The following is a 26488-nucleotide window of genomic DNA, read 5'->3' as shown; positions in this document are numbered from 1 at the left end:
TGTTTCTCCTAGTTGAGATTCCCCTTTACTCCTCCAGGTCAGCGGCAGGCTTAGGGTTATCATATGGCTCCAGAAAAAGGAGGACACATTGATCCAATCCGGGTTTTGCTTCAGGGGACCATCAGGCAACCAAAGGACAAACACTCCCCTTTATCTCTTTCTAATCTTCTCTTCCCCCTCCCTCCCTCCCTCTTCAGTCTCAGGCCAGTATTGTTCTGGCATTTTATTCTAAAACTACTACTAATAATTTCTAAAGTGCTGCTAGACGTATGCAGCGCTGTACACTTGAACATGAAGAGACAGTCCCTGCTCGACAGAGCTTACAATCTAATTAGGACAGACAAACATGACAAATAAGGGATAAGGACAAAGAGTAGCAAGATTCTGTGCAGAATCCCAGAGTAGCAAGATTCCACAATCCCAAACACTACTACTTATTTCTATAGTGCTACTAGACGTACGCAGCGCTGTACACTTGAAAATGAAGAGACAGTCCCTGCTCGACAGAGCTTACAATCTAATTAGGCCAGACAAACAAGAGATAAGGGAATATTAAAGTGAGGATGATAAAATAAGGGTTCTGAACAAGTGAATAAGGGTTAGGAGTTAAAAGCAGCATCAAAAAGGTGGGTTTTTAGCTTAGATTTGAAGATGGCCAGAGATGGAGCTTGACGTACCAGCTCAGGAAGTCTATTCCAGGCATATGGTGCAGCAAGATAAAAGGAACAGAGTCTGGAGTTGGCAGTGGAGGAGAAGGATGCAGATAAGAGAGATTTACCCAGTGAATGGAGTTCCCAGGGAGGAGTGTAGGGAGAAATGAGAGTGGAGAGGTACTGAGGAGCTGCAGAGTGAATGCACTTATAGGTCAATAAGAGGAGTTTGAACTGTATGCGGAAATGGATAGGAAGCCAGTGAAGTGACACAAGTATGTCCAATCTAATAGGGAATTGCCTCTTTCTTTATTTAAAACACTTATAGCCCACCTCCAGAAAAACATATATATAAAAATACAAAATAAAACGTATAGTTGTAAGGGGTGGGGGAGGGGAACCTGCCCTGTTGGATGTTATATAGTGCTTGGTGTTGGGGGGGGGGGGGGGCAGTGTTGGCGTCACTTTGTACCTCGTGCCAGCACGGGGTGGGGGGAGGGGAGGGAGCAGGCGGAGGCGCGTTACTATGTCACGCCGTCGCTCCCACGCTCTCTCTCTCTCTTTCTCGTAGCCTCCTCCCGCCAGGCAGCAGCCGGGGGGTCACCGCTCCGTTGCCAGCCCCGCTCGCCCGCTTCATGGCCGTGCGAAAGACCCTCAGCATGGCCGCCATCCAGATAAGCAGGTGAGAGAGGTGGGAGAATGAGAGAAAGGCCACCGCCAGACCCCTCCTCTTCCTCCATCATCATCATTTCCCTTCGGCGGCCTCGGCCCAGGCCCCGCCCCGACTCCCAGTGACGCGCTGTCCTTCCCGCCACGACCCTGGGGGAACAGGGCCTGGGCCTCCCCTCAGCCCCCCCCCCCCCCCCGAAGGGATATGATGAGCTTCCTCCGTAAGGGGCCCCCTGACCCCGGGTTCTCACTGAGCTCTGGTGGCCTCGGAGGCCCCTCTCATTTTAACAAAGCCGATGAGACTTTTTTGGGGGGAGGGGGGGGAGAAAAAACTAGGTTTGAAAAGTACAATCTATTTTACTGCTTTTAATGGCAAATAAGTGCACCCACTTGCCGCCCACGACCCCCTACATTCTCTCTGCTCTCTTTTCCTCCTTGTTTTTGCCCATATTTAAAGATCATCCTCAGTTTTTAATAGTCACCTCTGAATGTTCTTCGTGTGCCTCTTTATGTATTTAATTTTTTGCCCTTCAGAATGTCTTTTTATTTATTTATTGATTGCATTTGTATCCCACATTCTCCCACCTCTTTGCAGGCTTAGTGTGGCTTACATTACATCATGAATAGTGGAAATATATAAGAAAATAGACATTTAGTATTGCATAAGGATCTTGGGTAACATGGTAATAATAAGGCATGATAGTAATATAACGAGCAAATATCGTAAGGCAATTCTGGATCTATGCGTAGGAGTTCACATTTGTTCATCTTTGTGGTATGCCTTGTCAAAGAGATGGTTCTTCAGTAGTTTGCGGAAGTTAGTTCATAGGTCGTTTTTAAGTTGCGCGGCAGCGCGTTCCAGAATTGTGTACTCAAGTAGGAAAAGGTTGACGCGTGCGTTAGTTTGTATTTTAGACCTTTGCAGTTAGGGAAGTGAAGATTAAGGAATGTGTGGGATGATTTTTTAGCGTTCCTGGGTGGTAGGTCTTATCAGGTCTGACGTAGGCTGGGGCATCTCCGTGGATGATTTTGTGAACTAGGGTACATATTTTTCAGGCAAAAGGTAAAAGATGAATACAGCGGGATCCTCGGGTAAGTACTTAACCGGGGGATCCCGCAAATCTGGCTTTACTACTTATCATTTCTATAGCGCTACAAGGCATACGTAGCGCTGTACACCATACACCTTGTCTTTCAGTACTAGATTACCTGATGTGCCACTAGGTCCTGTGCTTTTCATCTTTGTTACAGGGCTAGTCCAAGGGTATTATTAGTTGCCCTAAGCAAACCTTCAGTTTTGCACCCTACCCCTTTAATTTTCAGGTCCTTAGTCCACCCTTTAAATTTTGATAAATTCAACACCATCCCTCTAATTGTGAGACTGAGGTTATACACCACACGCACTTTCATTGTATGTGCAAAATTAACCCATCTGCATATTTGCCCTGAGTGAACCAATCCGAAATGTATAATTGGACTTCTACTTTTAAATATTAAAATTTATTTTATGAGCATATAAACATTGAGGATAATTGCCAGTCATATACTTCAGTAGATTGGCAATTTTCAAATAACCTTGCTGCAGATAAAAGTGCTGATAGTTCTTGTTTGACTTTGTGTGGCTGTCAAGATCTATTGTTTTGCTTTGACTGAAGCTAGTCTTTGCTGCCACCCTAGGCAGTTGCCATATCTTGCCTAATGGTTAAGCTGCCCTGCTTAGGTATATAGAAACATGATAGGCTATATGGCCGTTATCTACCTTCATTTTCTGTAGGGGTAGATTTTCGAAAAGGTGCTACCATGATGCACATTATTTACAGTGGGTCCCATTTTGAGACCTATTTACTAATAAGCATTAACAGCATTAGTGTGTGCTAACCCAGAAGCACACTTTTTTGTAAATCTAGCCCATGATACTGTAAGCACCTGGTGGCATTATACAAATAAAATTAATAATACATGCTGTCAGCAGAAAAGGACCCCTTGGTCCACCTATATTTGCTATAAGGTCTTAGTTGATCTGTGGTCTTCTGCCTCCCGCTGATGCTTAAGGGTTCATTGTATGTATCCTGTACATGCTTAAGCTGTGATGCTGTTTAGACTCCTATCATTTCAACTAGCAGCCTGTTTCAGGTGTCTGCCACCTTGGTGGACTAGTACATGCTCGCATTCGTTTTAAACTTGCCTCCATTCAGCTTCATATGATGATTTATTTATTTATTTGTAGCGTTTATATCCCGCTCGATAGCAGGTTCAGTGCGGCTTACAATGTTTGGTAACAAAGTATCACAGAGAGAGCACAATTGTGTGGAGTAGGACAATAGGAAGGGATGTGGTGGGAGGGATTGAGGTATTGGTAGTATACTGGTGGAGAGGAGTGGTTCGCGAATTAAGTTGGGTCATTTGGATAGGCTTGTTTGAAGAGGTAAGTTTTCAGCAACTTTCGGAAAGGTAGGTGTTCAGTGGTTGTTCGGATGTATCTTGGTATGGCGTTCCAGAGTTGGCTGCCTTTTACGGAGAAGTTGGATGCGTAGTAGGTTTTGTATTTGAGATCTTTGCAGTTGGGAAGGTGAAGATTGAGATATGTTCGAGAAGATTTGGACCCATTCCTGGCTGGGAGATCGATCAAATTGGTCATGTAACTTGGGGATTCTCCGTGGAGGATCTTGTGGATCAATGTGTCCTTGAACTTTTTCATCTGGCAAAGGTGCTACTTTTATGGTAGTACAAGGAAGCTTGCTGGTTATCATCCTTTCTTTTGTCTTTCTGGCGTTTTCTTTTGTCCAGGAAGTACATCTTTAGGTTCCTCAGTCTGCTTCTGTATGGCTTTTTGTGCATTCCATGAACTATTTTGTTGGCCATTCCCTTGTCAATGTCCTCTTATAGATGTGGTCTCTAGAACTGAATACGGTTCTCAGGGTGGGTTCTCACAAATGGCCTTAGAGGTAATATGTTCCTCTAGCTAACTAGTAATTCATCTTCAGCCATCTGTAAAGTTCTGCTAGCAGTTTTCTTATCCTCCTGTCATCTCATTATTTTATTTGTGATCATGTTTTTCTAGCTAATCTTCAAAACTCTGCAATACTGCATTTCAAGTATCTATGTTTTCTTTAGTATTTTTATTATTAAGTCCATATCACGTGTCCTATCATTAAGAAGCTGTCTGCGGTAAGTAGTAGGGCTGTATTGAATTTTCGTATTCGATTTGGCCCCGAATACATTATTTGTATTTGGCCAAATAGTGATGTCAATTTGAATATGAATAATCCGGGGCTCTACTGTTCTAAATCGTACTGAACTGAACACTTGATCTATGATTTAACCTTGCTGCTTTTATTATTTGTTATGATAAAGACAATACCCGATGTAAGTATGTTAGATTACATGGCTCACTTTCACTGAGGAATATGTTCGAGGAGGAGGAAAAGACTTGTAGATTGGAGTCCAGCCATCACCCGTCATAAAAACCTCCCCTACTTGTGTTAACTTAAAAAATTTTTTTTATTTACTTTAGCATCCCTTATTTTCTTTAATGTTCAAATCTAGCCATGCAGATTATTGGTTGTTTGCTCAGTTATCATCAGTATAAACAGTTTAGTACATTATTGAAAGAGCTGAACTGGTTCGTGCCCAACAGGGCCAATCTATTTCACTTTTACAACTTCCTCAGGAGTTGCCAAGTACTGTTTTCTGCAATAAAACATTCATGTTATAAAGTTGAATCAGTGACAATATTATAACGTTTTTTTTAGGCTGTAACTTCATATGGCAAGTCTCACTGCTTGGTGCGTAGCCTCATCTTTCCTCTGACCAGCACAAATCTTTCAAAATGGTGACTAGCTTTTAACAATGACGCCCTTGTCTAACCACCAATCATCTGTCTCCAAAAATGAAAGTCTGCCTATAATTGGACTTCCCCTTCAGTTTAAATTTGTAAGAAAACCTTTTCATGCAATGGCTATATCTAATTGATTGTAAGCTCTATTGAGCAGGGACTGTCTCTCTGTGTCAGGTGTTCAGCGCTGCATGCGTCTGGTAGCGCTATACAAATGTTAATAATAATAATGATGTCTCAAAAATATACACTATGAGGAAACAAACTGGACTATTGTCAATGCTACAAATCACCACCAGTCAATAAGCTTGTAGTCTCTCACTGTTACATCAAGAGCTTTTTAATAAACAGAAGAAACCTCAAAGCTTCTCAGTGAGGTCGTTCAATTTTTGAAGTACTGTACCATTAGTGGGTACACTTAACTGCATATGGAGCAAAATCATATTGGTTTCTATAATATTCAAAGGAATAGGAAAAAAAGAACCAATGCAAAAAGCTCTTACTAAGGAGAAAAAGCTTTGGTTCTAAAAAAAATCCCCCTAATTCTCTTTAAAATATTTTAGCGGTGAGAGAGAATGCTTTAATTAAGTTAAATGGTGTTTGTTTTAACTTAGGCATGCATAGAAAAAGCTTGATAGGGGATGGTGCACCATTAAGTACTTATCTAACAGGAAAAAGAAATAGACTTCAATCTCTCGTGTCTTCTGATTCCTCCCGATTACTTTCAACCATGTCACCATCCCATCTCTTTGCTGTGCTTTACTGATTTTTAACTTCTGTGAAACTAAAAAAATCTTCAACAAGAGCGCCTTGTTTCGCTCGAGCTTACTGCTTCGGGAAGAATTACTTCCAAATAGTAATATAATAATGCCCATTATTTGTATTCAGGCATTTGTATTTGGCTGAATAGTAAAATATGCTATTCAGTACAACTCTATTAAGTAGCCTTTGGTTTATCTTTAAGTTCTTCCTAAGAAATGCCTTACAGTCTGCGCCCAAAACATTTTTTGCTGTTCTTCAATTTTGCTTCAGTTAAAGGGTTTTCATCTTCTGTGATCCAGCTGCCTAGATATTTATATATTCCAATTTCATTCCTTAAAGAAAACCTATCTTAAATCCCCCCTTAGCTATTTATTATTACTTAATAAACTTGAAATATAATATAACATTTTATTCCCACCAAATAGGATCAGAGCACATTACAGTGTACAAGGCAAAATAATAAAACAAAATCTATCATAAAAAAAAAAATTAAAAACCCACCATTCCAAACTTATATATTATAATAAAACTAAAACATCTCTATCCTATATAATAAAACGCACCTCCAACATTCTGAAGCTGACTGCATGGCTGAGGCATTCCTGCTCTCTGTATCCATCTCCTGAATTGACATCACGTACTTCCGGGTTCGTCACAAGCAGAAGTGACCAACCACACGAGGTTTCTCGGCTTCAGAATGTTGGAGGTGCATTCTATTAAATAGGATTGGTCAGTTCCTTGAAGCACAGCCAGAGCTCAGCTTCCTGCACAGTAACGCTCAGACACCAGAGAGAGAGAGAGAGGGGGGGGCCTGACACCAGAGAGAGGGGGGGAGGTATCTCTGTCACACACACACACACTCTCTCTCTCACACACTCTCTCTCTCACAGTCAATGTCTTCCTCTCTCTCACTCTCACACACTGTCTCTCACACACTCTATGTCTCATACTGTATCACATTCACTCTCTGTATCACACAGTCACTCACACACTCTCTTGGAGGCATATTTTCAAAGCACTTAGCCTTCCAAAGTTCCATAGAAACCTATGGAACTTTGGAAGGCTAAGTGCTTTGAAAATATGCCTCTTGGTCTCATATACTCAGTCTCACAGAGAGTCTGTGTCTCACACACACTCTCTCACACACACTGTATCTGTGTGAAACACTCTCACACTGTCTCACATACGCACTTGCACACACTCTCATTCTCACACACACATTCTCTCTCTCACAGACACACTCGCACCCAGACTCTCTCACACACACACACTTGCACATTCACTCTCTCACACACAGTCACTCTCACATTCACTCTGTGAAACATACACACTCCGAGGAAAACCTTGCTAGCGCCCGTTTTATTTGTGTCAGAAACGGGCATTTTTTTACTAGTCTGCTTATAAAACCTAGAAGTGCATCTGTTCTTTTGAACATATTTCTTTTTTCCTTACTGTTATAATTTATTTCCTAGTATTTTGTCCTATTTGCTTTGCCCCTCTATATTGTGGACTTTATTAATAAGGTTGATGTATGACTTGGCACTGGCTGAAAAAGTATATATTTTTCCTGTTCAGCTTTATTATTTCAAACAAGTATTTCTATTTGTATATTATATTGACATTTCATAAAAATAAAACAGAAAAATAAAGCTAGAGGTGCAGCAAATAACTTTTAAGACTTGCACTGCAGAGGGCAGCAGATAGTTCTGATTTTGTGAGAAACGCTAGGTCAATGAAAGCTTCCTTATGCTGAAGCAGTGGCAGCTGAGTATTTAGAAACCTTTGAATTGTTCAGTCCGTGGTGTCCCCTGATATATATAATTAGTTCTATGCACGTAAATTAATTAGGATGCATAAGCAGGCAGTTGGGAATTACTGCATCCTGGGGATTTTTCAGCATCCCACTGCTGAGAATGGTGACTGGAATTTATTCCCTGAAAAGGTGATTATATTTCCAAATGCCAAAGGTTCACTTAAGAAATATTTTATTCCTACCCAGTCACATTTCCTTGGTCATATGATTTATTTTGCTCTATTGTGGTTACCGTGGCTGTAATTTTGTCAGGGTTAGATTTATTGCCTGCAGATCAATTTCATTCTTATGGATATCCTGAATACATGACTTGCTTGACGGTAGGGGGAGGCAGAGAGATGCCCCAGAAAAGGGTGGGATCACTTGGTCTTTCCATATCTCAAAGACTGGCTTTGGCAGTCTCCTCCCACAGTTAGCCTGGACTAGGCTTCATTATCAACTTTGAGAAATCAGCCTCAGGCCTCACAAACAAAGCTTCCTTTACAGAGGGGCAGTGGCGTAGCGAGGGAGGCTGCTACTCGGGGCGGTTCACCGTTGCACCCCCCCCCCCCAGGTGCAGCACGATGACATACCCTTCCCCTCGGCGCATCGACACCCCTCCCCAGTGCCCACCCTCTTTCATCCAACCAGCTCCCTACCTTTAAAAAAATATCGGAATCCGAAGCGAGGCGCAGCACCTCGCGTCTGCACGTAAAAGAAATGTGCACCGTCTCATCGGGCCTTCCCTCGCTCTGTCCCGCCCTCTGCTGATGCAACTAACTATTTTCGCAAGGGCGGGGACAGACCGAGAGAAGGCCCAGTGAGACACTGCACATTTCTTTTGCATGCAGGCGCGAGGCGCTGTGCCTCGCTTTGGATTCTGATATTTTTTTAAAGGTAGGGGGAGCTGGTTGGACGGAGGAGGGTGGGCACTGGGGGGGGGGTGCGCCGAGGGGGGGAGCTGGCAGGGAGCACCCCCCCCCCCCCCCCGAGCTGACACCCGGGGCGGACTGCCCCCCCCGCCCCCCCCCTTGCTACGCCACTGCAGAGGGGCTATTCCAGACATGGTACAAGTGAAAGTTTTCCTGCCTGCAGATAGACTACATTCCTTGATGTTTCATGTCCCTGCATTTTAAACTTCTGCCAGTATTACCTTGGAAGCCTTTTTACAGATGTTAGGGAATGTGGTTGCAGAGATGTATGTGGTCCATTTGCCCACCTAAAAATGAGAAGACCTTAATGGGCAATGGAACCAGTGTACCCAGACTCATTCTTCTACATTTCATCCTTTAGTTCACCTGTGATCTGTATTGCACTTGTGGATGTCTGACTGCAGGTTGTCCTGTTTGCACCACTGAACTGTCATTCAGTTGTAACAACAGATGGTCTTCGGCTCTCTTAGATTTCTGTCTTATTCAGGGATCCTAGCCTCAGTCTAAAAGACTGCTCCGCATCAATCATTTGAAAAGCTGAGCAATTTTGTATTCCCTCCGATTATTTATTCATCTTCTCCAGAATCCATCAGTATTAGTTCAGATGGATAACCAAGTTATTTTAATTGTGGTTAGAAGTAGGAGTGTTATGTTTAGATGATTTTATTGTTTTTTTTTTTTTTTTTTTTTAATAAACTGCCTGGTGCCTTTTTGGTAATTGGTGGTATATCAAATTGTGTTGTGTGAGCTGAGTTGGTGAAGGAGGCCTTCAATAAATACAGCCAGAGAAGGGAAAAATGAACAAAACCCCTTTGTTAACCAAAAGCTGAATCCTGTTAACTCACAGGTACAATAAATAAAGACTAAGATCTCCCTGGGTTCAGAGGCAAACTTCCCACAGGCCTTATGTCCACAGTACATACACACACAGCTATTTGCAGGGTTTCACAACACTGGTCTGCTTCCAGTACCCTGAGGGCAGTATTCTTCTTACAAACCTAAAAGTTAATGCTGCCTGTCTTATCTTCCGCCTAGACCGACATGCTCATATCACCCCTCTCCTCAAGTCACTTCACTGGCTTCCGATCAGGTACCGCATACAGTTCAAGCTTCTCCTACTAACCTACAAATGCACTCGATCTGCAGCCCCCCATTACCTCTCTACCCTCATCTCCCCCTACGCCCCTACCCGTAACCTCCGCTCACAGGAGAAATTCCTCCTCTCAGTACCCTTCTCCACCACCGCCAACTCCAGGCTCTGCCCTTTCTGCCTCGCCTCACCCTATGCTTGGAATAAACTCCCTGAGCCCATACGCCAAGCCCCCTCCCTGCCCATCTTTTTTTTTTTTTTGTTATATTTGTACCCCGCGCTTTCCCACTCATGGCAGGCTCAGTGCGGCTTACATGGGGCAATGGAGGGTTAAGTGACTTGCCCAGAGTCACAAGGAGCTGCCTGTGCCTGAAGTGGGAATCCAACTCAGTTCCTCAGTTCCCCAGGACCAAAGTCCACCACCCTAACCACTAGGCCACTCCTCCACTGTTGCTACTACTTGAGATTCTACATGGAATGTTGCTATTCCACTAGCAACATTCCATGTAGAAGTCGGCCCTTGCAGATCACCAATGTGGCCGCGCAGGCTTCTGCTTCTGTGAGTCTGACGTCCTGCACGTACTCACAGAAACAGAAGCCTGCGCAGCCTTCTACATGGAATGTTGCTAGTGGAATAGCAACATTCCAGGTAGAACCTCCAATAGTAGCAACATTCCATGTAGAATCTCCAATAGTATCTATTTTATTTTTGTACCCTGCGTTTTCCCACTCATGGCAGGCTCAATGCGGCTTACATTGGGCAATGGAGGGTTAAGTGACTTGCCCAGAGTCACAAGGAGCTGCCTGTGCCTAATCCTTGCTTAAAGCCCACCTCTTCAATGTCGCTTTCGGCACCTAACCATTGACCTCTATCCAGGAAATCCAGATTGCCCCAATTTGATTGGCTGCACTTTTTGTCCTTTAGATTGTAAGCTCCTTTGAGCAGGGACTGTCCTTCTTTGTTAAATTGTACAGCGCTGCGTAACCCTAGCAGTGCTTTAGAAATGTTAAATAGTAGTAGTAGTAGTTGTTTTGGTAGCCTACTCACAAGCAGTGGAGACCTGCACCCTAGGGCAGCTTCTCCTCCAAAGGCCTCTGTTCTGTTCTGTCTGAGGGCTTTTCTTCCAGCTCTCTGTTAAGCCCTGCCCTTGTGGTCAGGCAGCCTAACATGCCTAAGCTAAAGCAGGTTTAGTGCCACCTGCTGTAAAGCTGAACTGTGACCTCAGTGAGGGAGTGTTTCTAGGGACGCCTGCAACTATGTAACTAATGCCCTTACACAAATCAGTATCAGAACACATGGTGAGATGGGAGCCCATTGTTTGGACCTGAAAGTAAGAATTTGGGATGTGTTATTAATTGCATTCAAATTCAGTTGTCTTCCTAGTGTTCAGAACCTGATAGCTGACAGGCTCAGCAGAGTTCTTCAACCTCAAGAATGGTCCTTGGACCAGGAAAATTGGCCTCTTTGCCAGCATGGAAAATTCAAAGCTTACCTTCCTTGCTTGGTTCATCTCTCTTCCCATTGAAAGTTCTACCGTGATTATGCCTCCAATTTTACATGTATAGGCAAACAATTGTGGAATGCTTTACCCAAATCAGTAAAATCTACCCAGATCTACCTAAATTTCAGAAAATTATTGAAGTCCGTACTGTTTAAAAAAAGCTTATTCTCCAGGTTCAACATAATTCTGTTCAACTTTTAGTCTTAAGGTTCAAGGACACTAATTATCTTTATTATCTCTTAACATATTGTTGTTTTAAATGATATTTACTAACTTACTATCAACTGTATAATTGTACTTCATGCACTGTAGCCTCCCTACAGATTAGTGTAAGCCACATTGAGCCTGCAATTAGTGGGAAAATGTGGGATATAAATGTATTAAATAAATAAATTATGCCTTGGGCTTGGTATTTCCTTTATGCTTATTTATGCTTATTTCCCCATCCTGCACAAATTCCAGCAGAGACCAAGCACCATCATACTTTGCTTTACTGGTCTGGGTAGAACTGGAGCCCTTGGCTTAAAAAGCTACTTCTATGGAAACTGAGCAGCAGTTTGGAAATGGTCTCCAAGGACAGTTTGAATGTTACAGCTTTGTTAGAAGATTGTCGCTTGGGACTTTCTCGGTGGATTGCTTTTGGTTACTTATGCATTGGAACCAGATAAAATTTGTACTCAGAAACTGTTCTTTAATATAGAAGTGTTTCTTTTTTTGGGATCGTTGATTTCTGTTTTTCCTGATGTTTCTAGAACATTTGCAGGTAAGGCGTAGAGCCTTTCTTTTTTTGAAAGAGTCCGTATTATTTAAGGCAGCAACGTTTTTGTTACATTCTTCATGTCTTTGTGTGAAGTATAAAAATTATAAATATCTTTTTTTTTTTTTAATGATCCCATTCAGTTGAAACAGTTTTTGGATAATAGAACGATTTATATCACTTATATGTCCTGTTTCTATTTCAGGTTCTTAGGCCACTGTGATTAGACGTCCTTGGACCCTCTGCCTAAAGGAATACTTTAGGAATATTTCTAGGTGACTGTTTCAGGCATAATTTTTGATTTACTATGGGCCCTGTTTACAAAGGCACATTATCATTTTTAGTGCGCGTTATCCTTGTAGGCGCCCATAGGAATATAATGGGCATCTACACAGTTACGCGCACTAAAAACGCTAGCTCGCATTTGTAAACATGGCCCTATGTAAGGTTTTGCTATAGTATTTTTTTTTTCTTATTGGCTTCTCTCCCCTCCTTTTTGGCCTTCTTAAGTTTTTTGTTGTATGTAAAATTATATTTCTTGATGCTTATATTGTTTTGCTTATTTACAGACTGATATGGCTATTACTTAAAGCAAGTTTATCTTGTCTATGTACTTTAAAATTATGTATAAATAAAAAGAATAGTCATTTTTTTCTGTGGAAGAGTGAGGTTGTGTACTTCTTTAGTTTCTCTCAGCTTGTATTTCCCTCGGTTTCCTTCTCTTGCTGCTGTTTTCCTTCTTTTCCAGTGTGTAAGTACTGTCATGTCGAGCCTGTACACCATAGTGTCCTTACTCCTTAGGGTTTTAACACTTGTTAAGTTTTCTTTTATTTGTGTAGCCCACTAGGCTCCAGGAACTCGGTTGTGTTCAGTTTCTTTACACTACAGTTGTTTGATTTTACTGTGGCCATTTTTCCAGAGATGTCCCAGAAAAAGTCCTAGTGATTTATGTTTCAACGTTTTTATTAACGATGAAATAAATATGGTATAACAGATACCATAAAATATAAAACTTCAACAATACAGTGGAACTGCACATATAAGTATTGAACAGATCATCATCAAGTTTTTTGTATACTTCCCCCCTCCCCTCCTCCCCTCTCTTCCCCCTCCCTCCCCCCTTACTTCTGTGTGTGCCAAACAATATTGGGGATAGTGGGTTTAAACATTCAGACCATGTGTACTGCCAAGGTAACTACTCCTAGTGATTTTAAAAAGTGCGCCTGGTGCAGCAGGACTGTGAAAAGTCAGAAATTGAACAAAATCCTTTTGGATAAGTATAAACAAGAATATAGTGAGGTCAAATAAAGGTACCGCAGAGTCCAAGAGGTATAGGCATTTGACCCCATTTCATAAAATGGCATAAAATGTAGGACAATTCAAGCTTGGTGGATCAATAAAACGGCAGGAAGAATGAAAGACTTGACATGGCTGTGTTTTGGTAAAGATACCTGCATCAGGAGTCAAGCAATCTATAAGTAAACAAACAATGCATCATAAATTCATATCTAATGAATTAAGACAAAAGAACAAAAACAATAAATACAGTGACAACAAACATATTTCTGCATGCGTATATACATGTTTTTTGATAATACATAAATCATGCAATAAAGTAGATTACGTGAACAATGACTTAGCTGTTACAGAAGACTAGATATAAGAAACACAACAGTAATAAAATAATTGTACATACAGCTTACCAGCCTTACCCATAATGTAGATGAAAATCTAATTTGATTAATATGATTTTCCTTAGAACTCAATTATGAAAATGCCAAGATTAAGGAGGAAATATTTATGCAAAAGACACTGAGCTATGTCCTATTAAATGTCATAAAATGTCTTTTAATTCATTAGTTGAGTTATGAAATTATTTCTGTTACATTGTTTATTTGTTTACTCATAGAATGTTTGATTCCTGATGCAGGCATCTTTGCCGAAACACAGCCGTGTTGAATCTCATTCTTTCTGCTGTTGTATTGATCCACCAAGCTTGAATTGTCCTTCATTTTATGTAATTTTATGAATAAATTGTGGTCAAATACCTACACCGCTTGAACTCCACGGTATACTTATTTGATCTCGCAGCAGGATTAGTTGGTGCCTGGGCCTGATTATGATTCCTTCTCTTGTAAACTCTGCAGATGCCAGTAAGGGGCATCAGAGGTTAAAGGAAGCAGTGTGAAAAGATATTTGGCATTGACAAGTCTGTTCCATCAACATCAGGGGAGGAGGGCAACATGAGTCTCCATGTACTGAGGTCAACAGTATCCACGAGGTGCTCCCAACATCAGAGTATCTTACTTTTCTTGGAACCAGATGGGTGCGACAGCCTCCATCAAACCAAGACCAGCCCATTGACACTCCTCAGGGATCTCTGAGGGATGTTACTGTACTGATTGAGCCCCAGCCTTCTTCAGTGGAAGCTGTCAAGGACCGTTTAGGGGCATGATCCAGTAGTAGATAGAGCACCTCTTGGCATAGCCAGTCAGTGAGCTCCAGGGCTGTAGTAGCTGATCCACTCTGTACAAAGTTTTACAACAATGGACATCCCTGCTTTTTTCGATTATGGCTCCCAAGTCCCGTCTTCACCACGCCTCCGACACGACCCCTTGAAATTTGGATGCCCTTGCGATGGACTGCAGTTGGAGACGTCCAAAATTGGGTTTCGATTATACCGATTTGGACGTCTCTGGGAGATGGACGTCCATGTTCCGATTTATGTCGAAAGATGGACGTCCATCTCTTTTGAAAATGAGCCTGATTGTAAGTAGTATACTATGTCAACACAATATGTAATAGAACATTTTAATTGACAGTGTAGGGTATAAGCAAAGATGTATGTGGTAACACATCATACCTTATGCTATGAGTTTATCTTGTTGGACAGACTGGATGGACCGTACAGGTGTTTATGTTACTATCATCTGTGTTTCTGTTTCTTTGGTGTCATTGGCCGTTTCCATCCTCTTATCACTTCATCTTGTCACAATCAACTAATTCATAAAGAGCTTAATAATTAAGCAGTATCTGGGCTAATTTAAACATGACGTCCCATTGTATTATACTTGGCAGTTTTATCTGCTTGTAAACACTGTCATACTGCAGGATATATATCCCATAGATAATTGTGAGTGCACATTCAATCCAGTGTTTATTTTAAACTGTGGTGTTCAGTGAAATTAGGTTTCAAAGCAACTGTGTACCAGTGAAGAATGCTATTACAGATTAACACACAAGATTCCAGAGTGGTTAGTTGCATGTAGAGTTAGGTGTATTGTTTGTAGATAATGTACATGGTGTGATAATAGCACTGGTGAGGTGGATTGTGAATTCTGCAGTTGAGCAGGGCACCTTGCATTTTATTCCTTTTTGATCCATACTCGGTAAAGGACCTAGTATTACAATGCTGCATGTCTGGAAGTTGATTAATACAATCAGCAAAGGAGCAGCACTGTTGCATTTTAATATGAAGCCGAAGAGGTGAGTTTTACATATACTTTGTAGTTCAGTTTAGTTTAATTAGTTCTAATCATTTAGTATACTGTGTTTTATTGCCAAGCAATAAAAACAGTTTATAATGGTAATAACCTGTAGGGGTTAAATATTATTAATCACTAATAATCCAATCAATCTACAGGTATAGGTGAAAGCTGGAACCTTTGTAGGTTGTAATATATTTCTAGGGGACCAATATAATCCATGAGCTATTGTGACCATGTAGATCTTTATTTTCCCCTGATATCTAGGACCAGTTCAGCTACCAGAAGTCTGCACAGTTGGATGTGTGAGGTGCATACTGTTTGTTGCTTCATAGAAGAGATTTAGGTATAGTGAGAACTATTAATCTGTAGGAAATGTCTGCATGCCTTCATTTATTAAACAGTAATTGCAAGGATGATTTTATGTTTAAATCTTTTTTATTGATTTATATAAGTCAAAAGAAATTACATGCACAAGCTCCGACATCCTCACATAACTATACAACCAACAACTATCAAGTGTCTAGTACCATCACAGAATGCATCTTAAATCTCCCCTCAACAATCCCTCCCTCTCCCTCCCTGCAAGGATGATTTTAATTAGGTGCATTGATACTCAAACTTATTTTGACTCTCATTAGCACATCACTTTATTATAATTTAAAACTTCCATCCTGAAAAGACATAGTACAAAATATGAATACTTGTCACTGCACACAGTTTTGCTATATTGACGAATGCCTTCTTGTTACAAGAGCGAGTACATAATACAGAATGATCCTTTCACTGGAAATTTGATTTTTAGAATTATAGAATGTTTTCAGAAGACTTCCATACAACACAGCTGGCTTATAAATTCAATAACAAATGAATCTGTATAGATCTATAATCTCTGTTTTATGAAAGTTAGATCCATCACTTACAATGTGCCCTATAATCAGGTGCACTGGAAGTTACATTTGCAAACAGCTTCTGCAGTTCTATCGTTTTCAGCAAGCGTATTTATTTTTAAAAACTTTTTCCACAATTTATGCATGTTTTTCCAGCCTTCTTAGAAATCTGATGTAGTGCTGCTTCTCCTGTTATGGAGATATCTTCTGCTCTGTGCAGGCTACCCTGATTTATTCTTGGAAGCTGGATGCAGACTTACGAAGTTAGGATTGTACCTACTGCTCCATTCAGGTCCATTTCCCAATTAACTTAGAAACTGAGAGCAGTTGCATCGTTGCTGTTACAATCATACGCTGCATCTTACAATTGTGATGCCACTGTTCATTCAACAACTGCTCAAGAAGACACATAACGACACAAGAACTACTAGAAATCTGTGAAAACAGGTATTCGGAGTATGTGCTTGGGAGAGATGTTGGATGAATTATTTATCTGTATGGGACTGACTACCTATTGTGTTGTAGCTCATTTATATACAGGCTTTGGAAATCTTGAATTCCTATGGTTCTGTTTCTTATTATTATTAGCATTTGTATAGCGCTACCAGACGTACGCAGCGCTGAACACCTGACACAAAGAGACAGTCCCTGCTCAAAAGAGCTTACAATCTAAATAACACAGACAGACAAGACAGTTACGGATGAGGGAAGTACTGGGTGAGAAGGACGGAAGGAACAAGGGAGGGCAAATGAGGGCTAGGAGCCAAAAGCAGCAGTGAAAAGGTGCGTTTTCAGCATGGATTTGAAAACAGGTAGAGATGGAGCTAGACGTATAGGTTCAGGAAGTCGATTCCAGGCGTAAGGTGCCGCGAGAGAAAAGGAACGAAGTCTGGAGTTAGCAGTAGGGGAGAAGGGGGGACGACAAGAGAGATTTGTCCAGTGAGTGGAGTTCACGGGAAGGAATGTAGGGAGAGATGAGAGCAGAGAGGTAATGGGGGGCTGCAAAGTGGATGCACTTAAAGGTCAGTAAGAGAAGTTTAAACTGTATGCGGAAGCGGACAGGGAGCTAGTGAAGTGACTTGAGGAGTGGGCTAGTGTGGGTATAACGATTCCTGTGGAAAATAAGTCGTGCCACAGAATTTTGGACAGATTGGAGAGGAGAGAGATGGCTGAGCGGAAGATCAGTGAGAAGTAAATTGCAATAGTCCAAACGAGAGGTGACAAGGGTTTTGGTATCGTCATCAGAAAGGAAGGGGCGGATTTTGATAATGTTATAGGTAAAGAAAAGACAGGTTTTGGCGATCTGTTGAATATGTGCAGAGAAGGAGAGAGAGGAATCAAAGATGACTCCAAGGTTACGAGCCAAGGAGATAGGGAGGATGCGAGAGCCATTAAAAGAGATAGAGAAAGGGGGAAGAGGGGAGGTGGGTTTAGGGGGAAAAATGAGAAGTTCAGTTTTGGTCATGTTAAGCTTCAGATGGCATTGAGACATCCAAGCAGCAATGACGGACAAGCAGGCTGAAATTTTGTCCTGGATTGAGGTTTATAAATCATCTTCACCAGAAAGGGGGTAACACTTGAAGACATGAGCCTTTCACTTTTTTTTTGCTCTATGTAATTAGTTTGAAAGTTTTTTAAAACTGAATGTTTAAAAAAATGTTTTCAGCTTGGATGCAGTTTGAGAGCGTGAGTAACTTAAATTGATTTTTAAAACAAGATGATACTTTTGTGCATTTCCTCTGCAGCATCCTCTCTACAACTGACTTTTACCTTACTGAGTGGGAATCCACTTTCAGATTCAGTAATGCAGGAAGATGCTTTTGTCATCCTAGCACACGTTTCGTCATTGCCTTGCAGAAATTGTGTGCAAATATAGAATGACTGGAGCTGTTTTAGGAAGTGGCCAGTACACCTTATTGATTCACAGCTTTGCCTTTCTTCAAAAAGTCCTTTTTTTTCTTGGTTTAATGGCTCCTCTTCTTGGCAGGTACAGTGCTTGGAAAGTTTTTCTTCATATTTTGCTAGTAAAGGGTTACTGTGGTTGTGGTAGGGGACCTTAAATTTACATCAGCATTGTCGAGGATTTTTATTGTTTTCTGGCTCTAATTTTGGGAATGGGGATGGGATTTGATATACTGCCTTTCGTGGTTACAATCAAAGCAGTTTACATATTATATATAGGTACTTATTTTTGTGCCTGGGGCAATGGATAGTTAAGTGTGTTGCCCAGGGTCACAAGGAGCTGCAGTTGGAATCGAACCCAGTTCCCCCAAGTTCTCAGGCCGCTACACTAACTATTAGGCTATACTCTTCCCTTTTCTGTGTTTGAATTGAATTTGAATGAATGAAATAAGGAAAAAAATAAGAGTGTTGAATGTTTGACACCACACATAAAACTGCAATGATCAGGTAAGCTGACTGTGGTTAACATATCCCAGGTCTGTATGTGCACCAAGGTTTAAACCAAGTCTTGACTTTCACCCAGAACTGATTTAGACAAATAAGTGATGAGCAATGTCATCTCTGGTTACTTCTACTGCATGAGCAGAGACATGATTTGAATAGTAAGTTTTACCCTACACCCCTTCCCTGTAAGTTCAGTTGTATGTCAGGTTAAAAGCAATTAAATACTGTATACCATTCATCATATTTGCAGATCATATAAATAGCTATGTAGGTTTTTGTGTGCTTGAATATAAATCGTTCATGATCACCATTCTGTGATCATTAGGACTTCTTGCTTCTTTATATGGCTTTTCCTCTGCAGAGCTCTATGCCCTAGTTGGCCAGAGGAACAGAAATGGGAGCTGAAGTTGGAGCTCTTGCTGTTTACACGGTAAAATGTATTTGTGGAATAGTCAGGGCTTTTTTTTGAGGGGGTACTTGGGGGTACTGAGTACCGGCACCTTTTCCATTGTCTGCTAAAATTCACCCATGGTCCCCAAAAGAGCTCAGGCCCTACACACCAATTCTGCCTTGTCATAGATTCTGTGACTGGTTGCAGGGGGCCTGGCTACTGTGGGGTGGGTCCCTCAGTAATCACCCCACCTCTGAAGGGTGGCCTGGCATTTTGAGTACTGGTACCTTTTTTTGCTAGAAAAAGCGTACTGGGAATAGTTCTCATCCTTATGGTACGGAAGAGTTTCTAGAAGACGTTTGTAGCATTATCAGCTGACTGAGGTGAAAATTTGCACAAAATATGTCAACAGGCACCAAACCTAATTTTAACCGTTAACATCAGTGACTTGCGCGTTCTGGTAACAGGAGGAACTACTGTATCTAACAAAAATCCATTAATCTAAAAAAATCACATGCATTACATAAACCAAAATTAACATTGTTTTCGAGAGCATGTATAATACTTCTGGCACCCTAGAAACCATAGCATGGTAAAACAATGGCAGATAAAAGCTTTCTGTCCAATGAGTGGATGAGTATACAGCTTTTCAATACCCAAACCAACACCAGCTTCTCCCTTCCACTCCACTCGACCCCTAGATCTTTGTTATTTGTAATGGCCTCCCATATCTGTCAAAACTACGATCCTTGATATTGTATTACCCTTGGCTTCTCCATGCACACTATATCAGCCTTGTTTGGTGCATAATGCAGAGGTACTTCTGATGTGAGGGTTATTACCACAGATATTCAATGCTGGTTACCCCAATCTTTTTGGAAGCCTTCTTCCTGTTGGCTTGTATAGTCCCTCTTGGTTCTCTACATAGAAGGCCTATCTAATCAGCTTATTCTTGGGGATCCCAGTTGATTTCTGGTTTCCCCCTCCTCTGTAAAGTAATTACACTTTTGGGAGTTATGCCATTGTACTGGTAATCCAGTACCTACTGCGTGCTACAACATGTGGGCAAAATATATTACATCACTAAATGCATAATATCAATAATTCCTTGACTATATAATACAACCAGGTGGTTGCAGGTGAAGGTCAGCTCTGTTTGAACTGACTGCTCTTAAGTAAACTAGTAACCAAGGAAATGGTTGCCCAGCCTGTGGAATCTCCTCTCTCTCTTTTGCTTGTCATGTGGGTGCGTCTGAAGCAAGCGTAGAGAATGCTGCACTTTGTAGACTGTTTATAGGGGCTGCTATAGCGTTAGTGTAAAAGGAAGTAAGTGGGTGGGCAAATATAGATAACACTATAACCACTTTCATTTGGGTGTATTTGTGTGCAAGTTCACTGTGAATACCTTTCATCCACTTCTGATTAATAGTGCTTCTATTAAAAAAAAAAAAAAAACCATGAAAAGAATTCCTTTCTGTCAGCTTCATATACATTTATCTCGTCGTTTAACTGGCAATCACTGGTCTGACATCAACCCTGGGCATGTTTTACATTCAGCAACTGCAAATCTGCTTAATGTACCTTGTTTTGGACATAAAAACGTTATCAGATATATGGCATTTTCAGTTGCAAGTCGCATTATTGGAATTCACTGCCTGCTCCAGTTTAGAAAGCAGTTCAAGGCTTTTGTTGTTGCTGTTGTTGTTTTATGAAAGTTACAATTATATGTCTATTCATGGATGATAAAATGTATTTTGTATTTTTGTCTGTGGTTGGGATGTTTTTGTCTGAATGCTTTATTTTTTATGAATACTTTACTGTATACTGTGTTTGCTGTATAGAGAGACAATGTAAATGTATTTGAAATAAACTAAAATTAAATTATTTGGTTCTAAAATGAACACAAACATTCTCCAATGTAATAATAAAAAAAGCCCCCCTCCCCCGCACTTACTTTCTTATGCTAACATCTAAAAGGCTGATCTGATTCTGACTCCTCAGATCTGTAGACTCTAGGAAAAGACTTGCCTTGGATTCCTGATGCAATGATCAGAGGGCGTTTTGGTTTCTAAGTTTAGATGATTGCAGGTTAAATGGATTGCACGAGATAAAGTTATCACAGGTTGAAAAGCTGATCTGCATCATTGATTTGACTTTGTTAGTGATAGAGGAATAATATAATGCACTTTTATTTCTCTAGGATCATGCGTCCTGATGATGCAAACATTGCTGGAAATGTGCATGGAGGAACCATACTGAAAATGATTGAAGAAGCTGGTGGCATTATTAGTACTCGGCACTGTAACAGTAAATCTGGGGTAAGTAGAGCTGATTGAAGCTGGTCCAAATGATTTAGACAAGATCCCGCAAGAAAATTCCATAAACTGTTATTAGCCGGGCAGATTTGGGAATACCGGTCCTTTTTCCTGGGAGTGAGCAACATGCGATGGTTCTGCTTTTTGTGATCATGCTGGGTATTTGTGGATGGGCCAATGTCAAGAGACAAGGTATTGGGTTAAGTGGATACCTGTTCTGATCCAGTATGCATATCTTATGTTCTAATCACAGAAAGGAAGCTCTGGTGGGAATCTTCCAGCCAAGATGTAAACTATGTTTATGCTTATTATCATTTGATATACCACTTAAGTAGTAGACTTTCTAGGCCCATACGCCATGCCCCCTCCGTACCCATCTTCAAATCTCTGCTTAAAACTCACCTCTTCAATGCTGCCTTCGGCGCCTAACCGCTTGAGAAATATAGAATGCCCCAATCTATCCACCCTATTAGATTAACTGTTCACTCGTCCTCTAGATTGTTCACTTGTCTTTAGTTTGTTCTCTTGTCTTTTAGATTGTAAGCTCTTTGAGCAGGGACTGTCCTTCTATGTTTGAATTGTACAGCGCTGCGTAACCCTAGTAGCGCTTTAGAAATGGTTGTTGTTGTTGTAGGCGGTTTACAATATTTTAAAATAAAATGATAAAACAACTTTTAGAGAAGTACAAAAATGATAGGAAAGAAAACTAGTGTAACAGTAACAAAACCAGTCATGATTGTCTACTCATTCCACTTCAGAAGACAAACGTGGGAGAAAAAGAAAAAAAAAAGACTAAAATTATCAACTATCCTGAAGAATAGGTTGATCCTCTACATACCTCCAAGGACACTAAGGTCCTCTCATGGACTATTACTAACCGCACCATCTCCAAAAGACACAATGATACCCACAAGCGAACCTTCTCCGGAGTAGCCCCCACACTCTGGAATGCACTCCCTGAAAGTCTCCTCAACACAAGACTATCTCTACTTCAGGAAGCAGTTGAAAGCTTGGCTCTTCAACCAGGCCTTTAATGGAAGAAGTAGCTAACTTGTTGGTCTCACTCACACACACACACACAAGGAGTGACAAGGGCTGCACATACTGCAGCAGGACATGTTTATCCATTCCTACCCTAGCTGACATAATATTTAACCATCTCTCTGACCTCAAGTGCACCTTTCTTTAAATTAGTCACCTTATTCTCTAACTCTTCTTACTCTCTTACCTATCTATATGTTCCATCTTTGCTTATACCCTTCACTGTCAATTAAAATGTTCTATTACGTGTTGTGTTAACATTATATCCTACACTGTCAATTACACACAATCACAACTAGGGGGAAGGTGGACAACAGCACCTTCTGGACAATGGCGACAAATGAACATAAAAACATTACACCCAAGGACATACACTTCATGAAAAATTGGGACGAAGCAAGCAAATACACTCTAATCAAAAATAGCACCTCTCAAAACAAAAACAAGAATTAAAAAGCAAACACATCCCTGGTTTAATGATGAGCTACTGCAAATGAAAAAACAGACACAAACAATACCACATGGAGAAAAGCTATAAGAACATAGACAAACAACATAAAGAAAGCTAATGCAGAATATTACAGCACATATACTAACCCAGAATAGGTTAATACAAAAAAAATATTGAAACATGAACAAACTACTGAAAACCCAAGATGTACTGGCATGAACTGAAACACCACCAACTGCAGATGAGCTTACACAAGATCAAACCTTGCGAAATCACAAACATCCATCATAGATTTCTTACAAGAATGCAAAATCACAGAAACCCACAGCAGACAGAACCTAGTCTTCCTTCAAATCACCCAAACCAAACACAGTAAAGATGTTACTAACAAAATACACACATGCTTACTGTCGGTTAAACAAATGCCCCAACCATATGATGAGAGACCCACCAGATTGGTTCATCGAATGCTTCACCAAACACATCACATACATGTTTTCAAAAGGTCAATTCCCCACTGACGGCAATATCGTACTCGCCCCAAGTCCCAAAAACACAGCAAGCAAGATCAGCGATATCACAAACTATAGACCATTGGCTTCCATACCACTAATGACCAAAACGATGGAGGGGCTTGTAGCACAGCAACTAATGGAATACTTGACGCAATTCTCAATGTTTCATAATTCCCAATCAGGATTCAGACCACAGAGATGTTCATAACCACCCTGATAACGAATATCAGAAACCTAATAAGCCAAGATCAAAATATATTACTACTACAAGTTGACATGTCAAGTGAATTTGACCTGGTAGACCACACAACATTAATGTTGATACTCGACTACATGGGAATCGGCAAAGCAGTGGCAGCATGGTTCAATGGTTTCCTAAGGACCAGATCCTACATTTTAAAGATGTCAACCCAGTTATCAGCCTCCTGGATCCCTGAATATGGAGTACCACAGGGTTCTCCAATATCACCAATACTGTTCAATGCAATGAGGGCACCACACAGCAATAAACTGGAATTAATGGGTTTCAACCCATTCATATACGCAGATGATGTCACTGTCTGCATACCTTTCAACAACAGTATCTCAAAAATACTGGATAAAGTCAAAAAAGGCCTGGACCTCATGGAAAACTGAGCAACAACTTTCAAGCTGTATAAATAATGGTAGAAGCCTGAGGCCTACTACCCTGCCTGGGACCTGCTGGAAAGGGTTGCTGGGAATTACAGGCCAAGGGAAGATTGATTTCAAAAGAGCATTTTTCTTACTGTGACTTTAGTTTGATAGTGTGGAGTGATGAAAATAGATTTTTGACTGCAGAGGTAACAGGGAGGGGCCTTGTACCAGGTGCATGAAAAAGCAGAAGTCAGAAAGAACATTTGTGGACAAAAACAGCTGCCCATCTGCCGGCAAAAGGTGGGGGACTTTTTCCAAGGGTAAAAATATCAGAATCTGTGGTTAAGAGGAAAAAACTGTTATTCGGCCACCTGGGCCATTTGCGTAGAAGTAATTTTTTTTTTTAGAACGCCATAGAACCTAATGTAATGAGGAGAGTATAAATATGATTGACAGCCTCCCTATGAGAGAGGAGTCTGAAGAGTCTGTGACTAGAGGTAGACCTGTGTCACACTATCGGAGATCTCCCCATAAGAACATCTTGTTTATGTAACCTGCCTTGGGTGAGTAATAAATCACAAATTCTCTAATTGAACCTGCCTCGCATTCTCTTTATTAATATCTGTAAATGATTCCTTGGTTTACTTGAAAAGTAAGTGAATTATTCTATTCAGAGATGGAGTCAGATTTGAGGTCTAATCGGCCTTCTCAGGGTTCTCTCTGGTACTGGACAACTCTATCCCGGTACCGGCCAGAACCTAGGGGATAATTAACCCCTCATTAATTCAAAGCTCAAACAGAGACAAAACCAAATTCCTGGTTCTATCCAACCAGCACACCTCGACATCACACCAAAGTTTCACAATCAACAACCAAACATACCAAATCGAGTCACAACTAAAAATATTGGGAGTCATTCTCGACAAGCACCTATCAATGGACAGTCAAGTATTGGTAGTAACATCAAAATGCTTCAGAACACTATGGAAACTGAGAAGGATAAGAGACTATTTGCAAGCTTTCCAGATAATAGTACAATTGTTGATACTATCACATATAGACTACTGCAATGCAGCATACGTAGGGTGCAAGGAAAACACACTAAAATCATTACAAACTGTACAAAAGACAGCAGCAAGACTGATTTTCAGGAAGTCAAAATACGAAAGAGCTACCCCATTGCTCAAAACACTACACTGGCTACCTATCAAGGCTAGACTATTTTTCAAAGCTAGCACCCTCATTTTCAAAATATTGTTTGGAATGGCACTTGAATATATGGTAGACATGATTAATCTTTTTCCAAGAAATGGAAGCTCAGAAACCAGAGGCTATTCTTCATCTACCCAATTGCAGAAACATAAACTATAAGATCATTTACACAGCAGGATTCAGTTAGCTAGGCTCCAAATGGTGGAACTCAATACCAAAAGCCACAAGAAGCATCACAAACTATCTTCAGTTCAGAAAAGAACTGAAAAGTTACCTCTTCAAAAAATTCTACAAATAACCACGCAAGTTAATGACGTCCTTCCCTCGGCCCAACTGTAAACCACTATTATAATCTCACCAAATGTAAATTGTAAGCCGCTTTGAACCGAAACTTGTTTTTGGATAGCAGTGGAATACAAGAATACATAAATAAACAAAATGTTCTATTACATATTGTGTTGACATTGTAAGTATTGTACTATTGGGCTCATTTTCGAAAGAGAAGGACGCCCATCTTTTGACATAAATCGGAAGATGGATGTCCTCACAGGGTCGTCCAAATTGGTATAATGGAAAGCCGATTTTTGACATCCCTAACTGCTTTCCGTCGTAGGGATGGCCAAAGTTCAAGGGGGCGTGTTGGAGTCATAGCGAAGGCGGGACTTGGACGTGCCTAACACTAGGATGTCCTCGACCCATAATCGAAAGAAACAAGGACGTCCCTGATGAACACTTGGACGACTTTACCTGGTCATGCTTTTCTTACGACCAAGGCACAAAAAGGTGCCCGAACTAACCAGATGACCACCGAAGAGAATTGGGGACGATTTCCTCTTACTCCCCCAGTGGTCACTAACCCCCTCCCACCCTCAAAAAACATCTTTCAAAATATTGATTGCCAGCCTCTATGCCAGCCTCAGAGGGTAAATCTCTCTTATCTGCACCCTTCTTCTCCACTGCTAACTCCAGACTCCGTTCCTTTTATCTTGCTGCACCATATGCCTGGAATAGACTTCCTGAGCCGGTATGCCAAGCTCCATCTCTGACCATCTTCAAATCAAAGCTAAAAGCCCACCTTTTTGATGCTGCTTTTAACTCCTAACCCTTGTTCACTTGTTCAGAACCCTTATTTTATCATCCTCACTTTAATATTCCCTTATCTCTTGTTTGTCCTGTTG

The 26488-nt window shown here is 40.9% G+C and overlaps 1 protein-coding gene across 2 annotated transcripts in view; it reads left to right on the top strand.

Annotated features, from left to right (window-relative positions):
• Nucleotides 1-1192: 1192 nt before the first annotated feature.
• ACOT7 (acyl-CoA thioesterase 7) overlaps nucleotides 1193-26488 on the top strand; it is a 204934-nt gene continuing 179638 nt past the window's right edge. For both annotated transcript variants that reach the window (XM_030185905.1, XM_030185904.1), the window contains exons 1-2: nucleotides 1193-1332; nucleotides 21362-21479. In XM_030185905.1, the coding sequence (XP_030041765.1) occupies nucleotides 1286-1332; nucleotides 21362-21479 (165 nt within the window). In that variant the 5' untranslated portion in view covers nucleotides 1193-1285. The remainder of the gene's footprint in view (nucleotides 1333-21361; nucleotides 21480-26488) is intronic.

Source organism: Microcaecilia unicolor, chromosome 13 (assembly GCF_901765095.1).
Source record: "Microcaecilia unicolor chromosome 13, aMicUni1.1, whole genome shotgun sequence".
Taxonomy (NCBI): domain Eukaryota; kingdom Metazoa; phylum Chordata; class Amphibia; order Gymnophiona; family Siphonopidae; genus Microcaecilia; species Microcaecilia unicolor.
This window is presented reverse-complemented; position numbering and strand designations above follow the sequence as displayed.